Source organism: Daucus carota, chromosome 8 (assembly GCF_001625215.2).
Source record: "Daucus carota subsp. sativus chromosome 8, DH1 v3.0, whole genome shotgun sequence".
NCBI classification, from domain to species: Eukaryota; Viridiplantae; Streptophyta; class Magnoliopsida; order Apiales; family Apiaceae; genus Daucus; species Daucus carota.
In genome coordinates this window covers 11923197-11938670 of record NC_030388.2, presented here as the reverse complement: position 1 = coordinate 11938670, position 15474 = coordinate 11923197, and the positions used below count along the sequence as shown (strand labels likewise).

Sequence of the window (15474 nt, the reverse complement as noted above, 5' to 3'; positions counted from 1 at the left end):
CTGTTTTTTGGTCTACTTCAGCGTAGGATAATGAACAAAGGATCAGGGCAGCCCTGGTATCCTCTTGATCAAAATCCATTCTACTCGTTACAAGAAAAACCGCTATTTTCGACCCTTTTTTTTGGACAGGAAACTACTGATAATTGTGTTACGAGGTATTTACTTTCTTCCTCGCGACAATAATTGGTCAATTTACAAGAGGTCCTTAAAATATATATAGTAATCACAAGAAGACTAGAAGACTTCTTGTGTCTTTGAATCTCTTTCCCTTTTGAAGCACTTGCTAGATTACCTTCCGATATGACAATTACCATAACAACATAATTGATGTTATATTAGGAGGTCTGACCGAAAACATATTATATTTAGGATTTGAGAAGGAAAAAGACGTTACTCACATCCAAGTGTTTAATTAATTTCGTAACTAGAATTTGGTAAATAACAGTGATTATAAAATTAGTATATAAGATTTAATTTTCAGAAAAAAATAAAATAAAAATAAAAATATAGTTATAACATAATTATAGAAATATATAAATATTTGTAAAAACAATTCATAACCTAAACAATTTTTAAGAAAAAATTATGAATAATGTTAATAATAATTGGGAGAGAAAAATAATTTAAGGGAAAAAAAATTCAGGTGAATAATTCAAGAAAAATGATCTTTATTAATCCTTGAACAAATTCTACAACCTTAGCTTTCAAATTATATTATTATGGTATTCATCAGAATTGCACCAAAAAATGTCGTGTTTATATATTATATTTTAAAATTATTTTTGAACATTTAGATCATCAAAATCTATTTATAATTTAGATTTCTGCAGCCGAACCGAACCTGATTTTATGATTTATTTTAAAGATTGGTTCTCTGATCATTTATATATATTTTAGATGATTATTATGCCAGCGGCAGAATTCTTGAAGCTTTGTTTTGGGCCATTGGAGGAAGCGGAGCTCCTAGTTTCGATGTCATTCTTTCTGGAAACTGAAGCTAGTTCTGTTCCAAAAATTGTCAGTCTTCCAAGTTGAAAGAACTTTAGAGCAGAATGCAACTCGAGTACTTGACCGTTGGCAAAGTGTAGTCCCAAGGCTTCCCAAAGAAGTTGAAATACGAGTGTCAGCAAAAACTATTTGGAAGAATTTGCCTAACGAAGGTAGGAAAATTGTTCAAGGCAGTGGTTCTGGAAATCTCCAAGATGAGAAAACTATAAGCTTAACATTTGGGGGATTATAACGAAATCTCCGAGAAGTGCCTATCTAAATTATAACGAACATGATTCTAGTGACAACTCCAATGTCAAGATTATTGTGCAGTGTATTCTAGTGATGACTCGATGTCCAGGGCTAAGTTCTTTAATCAGAGCAAACTTTAGACAAACTAGAGAGGCACACGAGATAAAACAAAAAACGAACAACACTGGATTAACACATCAAGCACAATATATCACTAGCTATTGCCTGTAGACGTCTACAGCTAGATCAACCGAGACAATAGTTTAGGTAGATTTACAGGACATATTTCAGTGTCTTCAGCTGTATCCGCTGCAATAGCTCTAGAGGGCTAGCTTGCTTAGTTATTTTACTTATAACAAACATTGGTATAAAGGACTAGAGGCCCTATGGGCACATTTATCTATGCCGCTTTGGCAAAACCCACTCTTGCCTTTCCATGATCAAATACGGTATGATAGTAACCCATGAAGACATCTCCCAAGATCCTGCATCAGAAGCTTGCTACTTTCAGTTACAAAGTTGCTAGACCAAACCAGAGAATCATTAAGCTGAAAACATATACTAACAAAATAGAACAGAACGAAGGCCTACCAAAGAGGTCCACGAGGAGGAGGAATATCCAAAGCAGTAAATCCACTAATGCATTGAGCAGCTTTTCCCTCACCAACTTTCAGTATGTACTGATTAGTATGACCAAGAAGTAGCTTAATCACTAATATGATAATATATATTAAGTTGCACCTTTTCCAGATACCAGGCAATCACAAAATGTCACCAGAATTGCAAATACATTTAGGATACATGATGCAACGTATTTGAATTAAACTTCAATTCGTAACAAATAGCATGGAATCATGTATATATGAAAGGAGTTGAGGAAGCTTTAACTGGATGTATAAATGGCGCACAAAATGAATTGAGATAATCCTTGAAATGCTCATAACATTGGCACTAGGAAACCGCTTGGTGAATATCCAAATCCTAAGATACATGTCTTTACAAGTCATAATAAGCGAGAAAGGTCCTTGTACTATGTATCTGAGTAAACCTCGAGAACTAAACCTAATTTAGATTTTACAACATCCTCAATAATTGCATGGCCATCAAGGAAATGCAAGTCCATGTATACAGAAAACAGATTTGTGGAAGGTGGAAATGATACCTTCTTCTGTAAGGAACTGTAATAAGATGTTCAATTTTTTTTCCTATCAAATCATGGGTGGAAGTAGGTAACATTTTCTCTCACTTCTTAAGCGTGCCATCCTTAGGTAAACTTAGGTGACTGGTGTAAAAACCAATTATAATGTCATATACATAAAATAATATTCTAGGTTAATTAAAACAGAATGATGACCATGATAATTACTCTTCCCTAATGTTGGATTAAATATAGTGGATGAATAATGAAGTCATGTAGCATGGTGATAATCGACCATTTAGAATTAAAATCAGGTACATTATTTAGCCAAACAATAAAACATCATGGTACATCAATATTCAAATCTGCTCAAATTTGCACAGTATGTCATGTATTATGTAACTGGTGAATGCATAAAATTTTACAATAGCACATCTCAGAAAATGCAATAACATGACAGTTCCAAAAGAAAATTTCAATTGCAACATTTTTAGTATTTTAAAATGCTCGGATCATCCTGACAAAAAAAAAATAGAAATGCTCGGATCATAATTAAAGACAGATAAAAGTTAGAGTGATGTTGGAGTCGTCCTTTGTTTAAGCTGTTCTTTTCATAATTAATAGTCTTATAACACCGAAGGTATTTTCTTTGCAAAGAACCAACAGAACAAAATAATATGAAAGCACATCATACCTGCTTAGCAGGAAGATTGAATACTTTGTCACCAATGGTAAACGAGACACTAGGCATCGTAGAAATTTTGCTACAATCAACACTTGATTCTCCCATAGGGCTAGGCAACCGCTCACAAAGCTGCAATTTATCACAGTTCTTAGTCCATAAATACTTTTTTCCTTTTTCTGATACAAAAATATATAAAACTATAAAATGAGTGACGATTCACATCAATGGCAAAGGGGACTCCAATTATCTGTGTCAGGTGTATGCGGAACATTTAAAAGATATTCACCATAGGATTAATGGAACTCATTAAATAGGAAAAATGCACATCTATTACCTCATTAACATAGTTTAGAATACGATCCTGGGTCTGGTTTTGCCTCAGTTGATTTTGCATCCACACCACTGTCATTTCACAGGTGGAGCACATGGCATCATTACGCCCGGACCACATCCCGTTTCCTTCGTCAACTACACTCTCAATTCCCATACTGTAAATCATGTTCATATATTTATTTGAGGTGCAAATGAAATTCCTTACCCTCTAAGTGTGATATCATTGCCAACATAAACTTTTGATACATGAAACTAGATCAAGCATTTCGGCAAAGGAAGTGCACAACAAAATTAATGTGGCTTAGAGATCTGACCTAACACCACGAGTTCCGTCAAAGGTACACAAACCAATCTGGGAGCATATCTTTTTTGGTTGTGCCTATTTTAATTCACATCACAGAGTTGGACAATTAGCCATGTTCTAACACATTGAATAATGTTCACAGTGCCAAAAGCAGTCTTGTTAAACTAATTCAGCAAAACATCAAGTCTAATTCCCATTTTTAAGTAACTACCTCTGCTAACAGCATATCCATAATTTTCTGCCCATATTGATCAACAACATTTTTGCATTCCTGGCTAACAACACCAACTGCCCCAATCGCATGATTTATCATAGTGATAACAGTCTGCAATAATTGTGAAAGGGAATATCAATAAGTTTGAGATGAAATATATCACAGTGTAGGGAGATCGCAGCAGTAGCATACCGTTGGACCTGCTAACAACGAAGTACCAGAATCGGCAATTGCGGAGCAACCTTCTTTACAGTAACCTGCAGAAATAATCATACTTCATTTATGGCCCTGTATAATTTAGCTTCTGCTTATTTCTTGTCCATTTGGTTTCTCTTCTTTTTTACATGTGAAATTTTAATTGTGTTTGATATCTAGGAGTTTAGGTATGTGTGTTTTGGAGGAGCCAGGAGAGGGAGATGGGAACTAATTGTATATTGCCGATAATTTCTACAATATTTCTAGGCTCAAACTGGACACATTAGAGAGCATACCAGTTTCTTTTCCATCAATGAGTACGTCGCCCATTTTAAACTGTCACAAAAAAGAGATATTTAAAGAGAAAACATAATCAAGAAAGAGGGTATAAATTTACATTAGAAACTCAGATGCCAAAAATACCAACCTGCCAATAACCTTTCTGCGTGACTGGAACATAAGTGTGCTCACCTTCGTAATGTTTTGAATCAACCCCACCAAACACAATTTCACCCCCTTCCTCTTCCTCCGTGTGTCGATTTAGCCAAAATGAGAAAACTGGCTCCTCAACAAGACCTTGTTCCACCATATTATACCTGTAAAATACAACACAGGTTTTAATCAACTTGTATATAGGATGCTCCACAAATAAACTGCCTACAAGTGCCAATCTCAGTTCTAACTTATATATACCTATCTCATTTTATATATATAAGAAAATGTGTGGCTGACTGATTGCGTATAATGTATACAAATTACCAGACAGGAACAGCTTTTCCAACAGATATCTCTTGAAACCCAAGCCCAAGTATACCATCAAACTTAGCTGCCAAGAATGTGATACCAGGCTCCCTCGTGGCTTCAATAAAATCCTGACAAGTTCAATTATATTAGCAAACAATAAGAAGATATTACATTAATGTGATGATGTGTGAAACTACCTGATTCTTGACAGTTAGATGACCAACTTTGACATTGTCCTGACTGAAAAATCCAGATATAGCTCCAGTACCATAATGAATAGCAGCAGATGTACCTGCACAATAGATGACCAACCACATCTTTCAGCACAAAGCTTCTGTAACATTTGCATAATTAGCGGTATTTCAATAGGCCAAAAAGATTACAAGATACAATACACCACCGACTATGGTGCATTATCCATTCTACTCAAATTACATAAAAAAGAAAGAAAAGAACTATAACATACATGTTACCAGGAAAAAAAAGCAGAAAATATAAAGTAATGCAAATGCAGATTCAGATACCAAATGTTTACCCGAAACAACAAATTGAAGTACTAAACACTGAGATGTATGGAGACTTCACTGACAAATAATTAATCAAAATTTATAGAGCTAATGTTATAGTCATGCTATTATAGTTGTTAGATATACATTCTATGTAAGCTGGAGTTAATACGCACAACAGTCTCTGTATCACATCCATGTTCCTGAATTAATTCTTTTCATTGACTAGCATGTTTTTCGAATCTTGTCGACCTTAGAAAGTTTTAGATCAGATGCATGCTTTGACTGCCTTCTCCCTGTCGCTCAAGCAAGAGAGTGAAGATTTAACTCGGTATCACTTTATTTAAGGACTAATAATTCAACTCAAACATTGAAATTACAACCCCCACCAAGATGTATTAGAATTTAAAATGTATCATGCCATTCATAATAGATGTGACTGCCAGCGTCATGGTTTCGATTTGTTCAATCTATATATTCATATATATCATGGTTTCAAAGTATCTAAGTGGAAAAGACTTGCTCAACGGGACTATCATTTCGCAAACTAAATATGAAAAGGCAAAAAAGTACTGTTCCTGTGCAATTAATTACAAAATTGCTTGTTAATTTTCTGCGAAAAAAGTATGAAAAAAAATCAGATGATTAATTACTAACATGGCACAATAACGATAACAATAACCAAGATTCTCCATTGACAACAATACATGTATAGATTATCCATTGATAACCTGTACTTGTAAACATGAACTATCATTTATCATTCCAGCATACAGTCTGCAACATGACTTCACAGACTAAATAGGAAACTAAAAGAATCATTTTACCAAAGAAAGATATATAAAGTAAACTACTATAAATAAAGATATAAAGGAATATAAACATAGCCAACCATTTTTCTTGTAGGTACTTGATTGCGCTGCCTTATACTTTGCATGCAAAAAACATGCAACCTGAAAGAGATTGAGCTTTCATTATTCTCACGCATTGAAAAATGAAACATATAACATAAGTACTAAATATATAAATATGTCGGGGGAGTGTCTGTGTGTGTGTATATGATTCGCTTCTCCCCTTTTAATGAAAGATGAATATAAAGTATAAACTCACGGAGAAGTGGCACTTCGCTGATGGCACCCAGAGATTAGAGCTGCCAGTGTCGAAAATCACAGTAAACTTTTGAGGGGGAGTACCAACAGCAATCTCACCAAAGTACTGAGCATCCATGTAGTTTTTAAGTGCGACGATATCAGTATCTTCAGAGTCTCCAAGTTTGTTCCCAAATTTACCTCTTCCCAAGGATTGTGCAAGGGACTTCCCTTCCTTGGAATCAAAACGTCGTGCAATATGGCTGTTCTGATCATATTTCAATTTCTTCAGTCCGATTCTAAGCAACCCATCATTTGATTCACAAAAAACCAAAGGAAGCAAGAGGGACGAAAAGAACAGTGAGACAGCGACTTCATACAATTTGGCTCCCATTTTTATCTGTGGGCATATAAATAAAAATAAGAATGTAATGAAAAAAGTTTCATCTGTAAAGTAGTCGAATTTCAATTAGTTCATGTGCTACCTTTAAACATAGAAAATCAAATGTAAAAGGTGGACTAATGAGCCATTAACATCAGAATACAGATACAAACACACTTCTTATACATATTATTGAACATCCATCTATATCTCCTCTAAACTAATTTGCAGCTACCACCAATAATATCTTCCCAAACTCCAATCAAACACATCATGTCAATGGCCGCTTCTACTGATAATCAAATTATATGACTAAACCCTTAAAAAACGATATGAAATAAACCAACGTGTACGTACAACAGCAGTAACAGGTAATTAGGTAAAGTGCAAGAGCTAACTTGTATGATTTAGTATGCAGGTAAATTAAAGGCTAAACTTATCAGATAGCACATTCCAAAAAATAATTTAGCCTGTAATGTACTCATAAGTCGTAAATCATTAACCAGGAGTACCAAATAACATATGAATACAAGTTGAGGTAAATTTCATGGTATGAATACGGAAAAGGGAATAATAAATTGTGTCATAGGATAAATATATTTTGAAATGCAGTCAAATGAATAACATATTTAAAAAGCCTCTTAACATCTCATTTTAATAAACGGCTTTCAGCAACCTATGACTCCTTCATTTCAAACCCATAGCTGGTATTTGGCCGAGAAAAAACAGCTTTGTAACTCATAACTCAAACCCACAAAGAACGGGTTTCTATGGGTATAAAAACGGGTTTGGGAATCATATTTATATTTTTATTTTCATCTTTATATATTCAAATACATGGAAAATTTTGGTAAAAAATAAAATCAACTCCTCAAAACTATTTGAAATTGCGCATTTATTACCCAGCTCAACCAAACACATGATAATCGTCACTTCGGCCAACACAAAAGATGACCAGAATTGATACCTTAATCTCATACCAACTTAACCCCGATCCCGAATCCAAATTCAATACTGGCCCACTAACCAAACTACCTCTAATCCTCTATACTTAAGTTTTCGACACCAATTGCCATGTGCTAATCACTAGTAAAATCAATCATATTCAACTAAACCAACAACAAACACATTCACACACACACACAAAAATCATCTGAGACTACAAATTGTACGAATTTTCGAAATTCACCAATATCGCACACAAAAAGCACATTCATCCATTAAATTCTCCAATATTACACATACAATTCAAAGTCGGTGTTCCTAGAGTATAATAAAATAAATCGAAGCCAATTAATTATAAACAATAAGGTATATGATTATAAAAAATAATAAACAAAACTCACCAGAAAAATGAACTTGACGAACTGAACAAGAGAAACTAAAGCACAAACACAGAAGACAAACAAGAGTTGTGATAGTTTTAGAGAAAGTGTGCAGGAAAGGGAGTGCTAAACCTTGGCAAGAACTAGTAACTTTAGATCAACACCGTTGATTGATGTAAAAGGTTGTCAGATAAAATCTAGGCCGTAGATATTATGCGAGGAAGTTGTTGTAACTTTAGTTGTGGGGCTGGATGTGTGAGAGCGGTTACGAAAAGAAAGGGATGAACATCTGTAAGGCGAGTGAATACGTGTTAGAAAGCATGCAGGGTTGCTTAGCTCACAAGCGACACGCGGATGCTGTGCCTTGTGTGTCGTGTCAATTTGCTGAATCAAAACTCTTTTTTCGGTTTTGATAAACGGTTTTTCTATGGTGTGCCCATGGGCACACACTACGCACCAAAATTTATGAATTCCGATTATTTCTATTGGATTACCTTCTTTAATAATGGTGGACCCCCCTTACAGTTGCAACAATCACCCCAATCAAAACTCTTTATATGTGTTTTGAGTTTCTCATAAAATATAATTTCATAATAATTTTTAATTATTTATTAATTTAAACGTCAAAGTTTTATTTTAAAAAAATATTATAAAATTAAATTATGTAAAAGTCTCATAATGTGTGTGAAAAATTAACATAAAAAACATGTGGTAATATGTTTATTTATGGTTTTGAAGTTTTGGAGTAATTCAATATAAAGGTAAAATATAAATAAAAATTGCCATCATGTTTCCGCTCATTCTGTTTTTATTTTTAATAACTGACACATGGCATATGTGTCATATAGATAAACTAGCAAGGGTGCTTATGTCTTTTTCATTAATAGTCTGTTACAAAGTAGTGGCTGAGAGTGCTCAATGTATATAAACAGCTGTGCTATCATTTGTTACTCAAGAGCTTATAGTGAAACTTCTAGAGATGTTTTGTTGGTGTTAATGGAGTTTGATCACATTTTACTTTTTTTTATGGTATCAGAGCGGTGATTTGATAAACTCTTGCTGATTTCAATTCATCTTGCAGAAATTTAGCCTCTTCATCAATCGATTAAAGCTGTACTCATACGTGAAGCTTTGAAGCTACGACAATGGCAGCTGGTACTCGATTTACGTTTGCAGATTTACAAAATCCTCTGTTTCCGCATTTGAGTGATGGACCGATGTCTATCAATGTCACAAATCTTCAAGGCGTCGAAGATTATCGAACATGGAGACGTTCCATGGAGATTTAACTAGCTTCTAAGCGCAAGTTAGGGTTTGTGAATGGAACTGAAATTCGCAGCACAACTGATGCTACAGATCCAATTCAATGAGATACCTGTAACAATATGGTAATTTCCTGGTTACACAACAATATTTCTAAATCTATTAAGAAATCGATATTGTTTGTTAACTCTGCATCTGATGTTTGGAAACTGCTGGAACAATGATTTCAATTGTCTAATGGATCCAGAAAATATAAGTTGAGTAGAGATATGTTTAGTATCAAACAAAATGGATTGACTCTAGTTGAATACTACACTGCCTTGTCTTCTATTTGGGAGGAACTTGATGCTATGAATTCTCTACCTGTTATTGGTGTCATAACACCTGAAATCAATACTTTTCTTGCTGCATTAGAGACTCAGAAGTAGGAGTCTAAGTTGTTTCAATTTCTGAATGGCTTAGATGAGTGTTATGCTACTCAGAGGAGTCAAATTCTACTTATGACTCCTTTACCTCTTTGTAGAAGTTGCATGTTCTGTAATACAGCAAGAAGAGACTCAAAGAGAGACTTTGAAAATTTCTGAAACACCTGAATTGGCAGTTATGTACAGCAAGACTGTTCCTAAAAATTCTACTGTCAGTAAGTTGATTGTGTGCTCAAAGTGTGGGAGGAAAGGCCATAATCCTGATGAATGCTGGAGTGTGGTTGGGTATCCAAAATGTCATAGTAAACACAAAAAGAGTACAAATCAGCAAGGGAATTATAACAATAAGGGAAATAAGTCAGTCAATTGTGTTCAGCAAAGTGATGACTCTGAAGATCAGTTGCAATTTTCTGCTAAGCAACTGGAACATCTGGTTAAAATATTCCCTTCCATGATTAAAACTGAAGCCACACATGAGTTGGACAGTCCTTTCTCAGGCATGATGCAATGCAACACTGTGACTCACAAAACTACAGCCAGAGAGTGGATTGTTGACTCTGGAGCTACAGACCATATGACATCAACTTTGGCATTGCTGAAGAATGTTAAGCAAGCTCCACCACAGTAAACTATTAGTCTGCCTAATGGAGATTCAGCTGTAATTTCACACATTGGGGATATACAGCTGCAGAATGGTTTAAAGCTATTTGGAGTACTCTATGTTCCACTGTTCAGTCATAATCTTCTCTCCATTCATAAGTTGGCACAAGATAATGACTGTCATGTCATATTTCACCATCCAACTGTCAGATTGTACATTCTAAATCACATATAGTGTAGGCACTGGAGTGATGCACAATGATTTGTATTATCTGACTGATGATGCTCCTAAACTATGTCATACACCAGTCTCAAAGTCTTCCAACTATGAAACTTGGCACAACAGACTTGGGCATGCTCCTTCAGAAAAGATGAAACTGACTCCTGCATTACAAAGCAAAGTCGATTATCCCTATGATCAAGTATGTCTTACATGCCCGATGGCAAAATTTACCAAACTCCCAATGTCTTTAAGTTCTTCACATGTTGCTGCAACTTTTGATTTACTACATGTCGACATATGGGGTCCCTACAGGGTTGCTACTAGGCAAAGGTACAAACTATTCTTGACATTGGTTGATGATCATAGCAGAATGATATGGGTATATTTGATTCAACACAAATCTGATTTCTTACAAACCATTAAAGGCTTTGCTGCTTACATTTACAATCATTTTACAAAAAGAATCAAAAATCTTCTTGTAAAACTGCTATTCAGAGCAAGGTATAGTTCATCAAACTGCTTGCGTGTACAAACCTCAACAGAACGCCAGAGTTGAGAGGAGGCACAGATATATCTTGGAAATGGCAAGGGCCTTAAAATTCAGTCTGGCTTGCCAATTGCCTTCTAGGGAGACTGTGTACTTACCTCTGTGTATATTATTAATCGACTCCTTTTTTCTGTGCTTAACAATCAATGCCCCTATCAAGTGCTCTATAATGAGTCTCCAGATTATGATGAACTAAAAGCATTTGGTTGCTTGGCTTTTGTTGCTGTTTCCCTGATGACAGATAAATTTGCAGATAGAGGCATCCCCTCCATTTTTCTTGGCTATCCTCCTGCCAACAAAGGTTATAGGTTGATGGGTTTAGTGGATAAGTCAATCATCATTTCAAGGGATGTGACTTTCAAGGAAAATGTGTTCCCTTATCATACAAATACAGATTTAACCAGATTTCTCAATCCATTATCTATTCAATTACCATCTCTTTATGATCAAGGTTAGTCTGTTCATTTTGATGAATTTGATGACATGTTGATTCCTTGCTCTACCAGTGGTACTTCTGCATCTAGTACTGAAGCTACCACATCACAGAACAATGAACTGAGAAGATCAATTAGAGACAGAAAACAACCTAATTGGATGTCAGACTATCACAGTATCTTTGTTCATCTCTCCCAGGATGATTCACAGGAGTCAATTACCAGTGTCATAGATCAAATTGTAGAACCTGATTTCTCTTGTTTCTTGACATCACTTGCCTCTAATGCAGACCCCACCTCATTCAAACAGGCTGTCAAGTTTCCCCACTGGGTAGAAGTCATGAATTGTGAGCTAGAAGCCCTGGAAAGAAATGGTACATGGATTATTACTACTTTGCCACCTGGTAAACAAATTATTGGCTGTCAATGGTTGTACAAAACTAAGTACAAATCAGATGGAACAATTGACATGTTCAAAAGTAGACTTGTGGTTCTTAGTAACAAGCAAAAACCTGGTGTGGACTATGGAGAGACATTCACTCCTGTGGCCAAGATGGCAACTGTCAGGACTCTATTGGCTGTGGCTGCAATTCAAAATTGGTTTGCTACTCAGATGGATGTGACAAACGCATTCCTCCACGGGGATTTGCTTGAAGAAGTGTACATGAATTTTCCTCAAGGATATGCTGGTATGGGTTCAAGAATAGGGATCAATTCTGAGAAGTCTAATCTATCAGCTACACATGAGAGACTTGTCTGCAAACTTGTCAAGAGCTTGTATGGCCTTCGACAAGCCCCAAGGTGTTGGTTCAATAAGCTCACAACAACCTTGAAGGAAGATAACTTTCAACAGTCCAGAGCTGATTACAGCTTATTCACCAAAGTGTCTGCTGATTCTACAGTCATTACTCTGATATTAGTCTATGTAGATGATTTACTGTTGGCTTGCAACTCATCATCTCATATTGATGACCTCAAGATGATGCTTTACAGGAACTTTCACATGAAAGATTTGGGTAACATCAATTATTTTTTGGGACTGTAGGTTCACAGGTCTTCTGCAGGGTTTTTTCTGTCACAAAAGAAGTATGTGCTTGATCTAATGAAGGAATACAAGATCATTGCTGGAAAATCCAGTAAACTTCCCATGGCTACTAAACTGAAACTTAGTCCAAACAAGGGTGTGCCTTTAACAGATATCCAACCTTATCAAAGATTAATAAAGCTAAATTTTATTCTTTCTTCTGCGAAGGGGTGGATGAGTTTTCACCCTTGGGCTTTGGCCACACTACAATATGTTGGAAGTAGTATTTCTGCTATAATAATGAATGAGCGATGGCAAGCAAATAGTAGGATGTGAGATATGTTTTATCGATTTTGTGAATAGAATAGAAAATACATGGCCCGATTTTTATATTTAAAATATTCACGTTTCCTTCAATCGCCTGTCGAGGAAGACAAGTACGGGAGGAAGTTCCACAAAATTATAGAGCCCGTTTGGGTGAGTTTAAAATAAGTGCTTTTTGTTTAAAATAAAAAAATGGAGTAGAAGTTAGAAACGTGTTAAGAATTATAAGTGATTAAAGTGTTTGGGAAATAAGCAGAAGTCCTGAAACAAAAACTAGCATTCCTAACTTTTTATTAGTGCTTCTTAACTTTTTACACAAACGGTACAAATAAGTGCTTCTAACTTATAAACCAGAAGCCCGAATTTTAAGCCGAAAACAAACACCCCCATAACAATAGAGAGAGTAAAGTTCCTTGGAATCCTCTTTTTCTTGGGGTATCAGAGACCATCATCTAAACCGTCCAACAACCTTTAACTTAATGGTCTACAACCAACAAAGAAAAAAAGTATTTTAATAAACATTAAATTTAATACAAACACATGTGCGTACGTATGTGATATTTAATATATGATGGCAGGCATTGGCATGAACACGATTATAGAATTTCATTAGAAATGATCATCGACCAGTTTTTTTAATGAAAGAAATCGGCAACTACATCATTTTTTGTTGAAATACTGTATCATCATCACTTTGTTCTGAAACTTCTTTATTGATTCAAAAAATCCTTTCATCTCCCATTTGCGTGAGAGCAGCACTGCTAGTCGATCATTCTCTTTTTCGGATTGTCATAGTTTTAATTCATTTGTCTCCTATAGAAATTGGTTGTCCACTTGTCCTGTTCGTCTCCTGTCTCCTAATTTAAATTCATATTATTTTGCAATCGTCCTTTTATTATCTCTTATACTATATTATCTTTAATAAATTTGTATTGATTTGTATCTATCGATTATGTTGACAGAAGGACGGGATTGATTATAGGCAATATATGTCTCCAACTAATTATAAATGCATATATTGAATGCATCAATGTGATAATTAATATAAAAACAAATTAATATGTCTTTAATTGTGTCCACTAAATATATATATAAATAAATGGCAAGATATGTGGTCTCCAAGTCTCCAATAAAATTGGGTCTCCACAGAACCCAACTCTAGAATATCATGTTTTAAATCATATACCATTAGAAAACTGAAGGACCATTTATCAAAGGGTGGTGGTTTGGAATGGAGGAGGGTCCTGAAGACTGAGGAAGAAAGGATAGTACTTGAAATAATAAATTATATCTCTCTCAAGTATGGGGAGGATAGAAGGCTTTGGAGGTCATCCGGTTCAGGTTACACAACTAAGCAAGGCTATTTACAAATTATAGGCCGTTTGGGCTAGATTAAAAGAAGTGACTTTATTCTTAAAGTAAAGAAGTGGAGTAGAAGTGAGAAGTAAATTAATAATTATAAGTTGTTAAAGTGTTTGGATAAGAAGTAGAAGTTGTAAAGAGAAGATAGCATTTTCCACTTTCAACTTCTTTCTCACAACTTCTTAAAAGTACTTCTTCCTTTTTCAAATAAACGGGTCAAGAAAAGCAGAAGCAATAAACAGCTCCTACTTCTCTCCCCCAAACAGGGGCTATGTGTCTAGAAGGTTAGGGCGACTCTATCTGGAGAAAATAATGAAAATTAAAAGTTCCTCCAAAGATTTTTATTTTTTACGAAAAATGGTATATGATATCCTTCCAACCAATACCTTTTTAAGTGATAGGATTCCCTCTCATCACTTTAGTTGGTGTAGTTTGTGCCAAAACAGTGAGGAATCAGTCAGGCATTTATTTTGGAGTTGTGAGCAAACTAAAAAAGTATGATCAGGATTGTTTAGTTGGTGGAGCAGGAACCCAACTACAGTAAACATTAATTTAAGTTGTATTTGGGAGGTTTTGGATTTATTCAAGGGTACTAGACTCAAAGAAGATTGGGCATGCATGCTTATGGACAATTTGGTTAAGAAGGAATGAAAAGATTCTTAGTTTTTAGGCTTGGAATGCAGAAACCTTAATTTATCTATTAAAGATCAGATCTTTTAAGTGGTTCCTGTCTGTCAACAAGCTTCCTCATAGCATGGAAAGCCTCTTGGAAGTAAATCCATCAGGAGCTCTATTACTGTACAATAACAGTTCCAAGATTCTTGAGATTCCTTGGGAAAATTGCACCTATATATATAAGATTTATAGATGGGTCATGGAAATAGACAAATGGAGGCAATTTTAGCTCAGGAATAGGATGTTGCTTGGTTGATCTAAAAAGCAACATTTTCCTCATATTTTCTGGACCTACTTCAGCTAGTATTCCTTCGAAAGCAGAGATTCAAGCTCTTATGTTCTTATTCAATCAAATCAAAGTAAATTCCAAAGTATCAGGTTTTTTCACCTTATGCACTGATTCAAAAATCCTTGGATAGATGTTCTTAAGAGGTATGGCGGAAT

General features: G+C 35.1%; 1 protein-coding gene across 2 annotated transcripts; it reads right to left on the bottom strand.

Moving 5' to 3' along the window:
• Positions 1–1402: 1402 nt before the first annotated feature.
• Positions 1403–8509, bottom strand: LOC108197384 (aspartic proteinase A1). Of its 2 annotated transcripts, none has more exons than XM_017364990.2 (14): positions 8286–8509; positions 6469–6846; positions 6251–6311; positions 5050–5144; positions 4868–4980; positions 4536–4704; positions 4405–4444; positions 4106–4170; positions 3911–4024; positions 3710–3774; positions 3397–3550; positions 3072–3191; positions 1831–1919; positions 1403–1724 (listed from the first exon to the last, which is right to left on the bottom strand). In XM_017364990.2, the coding sequence occupies exons 2-14, from the start codon at positions 6838–6840 to the stop codon at positions 1640–1642; spliced, it is 1542 nt and encodes a 513-aa protein (XP_017220479.1). In that variant the 5' UTR covers positions 6841–6846; positions 8286–8509; the 3' UTR covers positions 1403–1639. The 2 variants fall into 2 exon arrangements, with proteins under 2 accessions (XP_017220479.1, XP_017220478.1); XM_017364989.2 differs by having other exon boundaries at positions 8175–8406.
• Positions 8510–15474: the final 6965 nt, after the last annotated feature.

Coding starts and splice junctions, on each gene's coding strand:
- LOC108197384 (XM_017364990.2), bottom strand. CDS start 6,840: ATGGGAGCCAAATTGTATGAAGTCGCTGTCTCACTGTTCTTTTCGTCC. Junction 4,445..4,535: donor CGCAGAAAGGTTATTGGCAG/GTTGGTATTTTT, acceptor TTTTTGTGACAG/TTTAAAATGGGCGACGTACT. Junction 3,192..3,396: donor TTCTAAACTATGTTAATGAG/GTAATAGATGTG, acceptor GATAAATTGCAG/CTTTGTGAGCGGTTGCCTAG.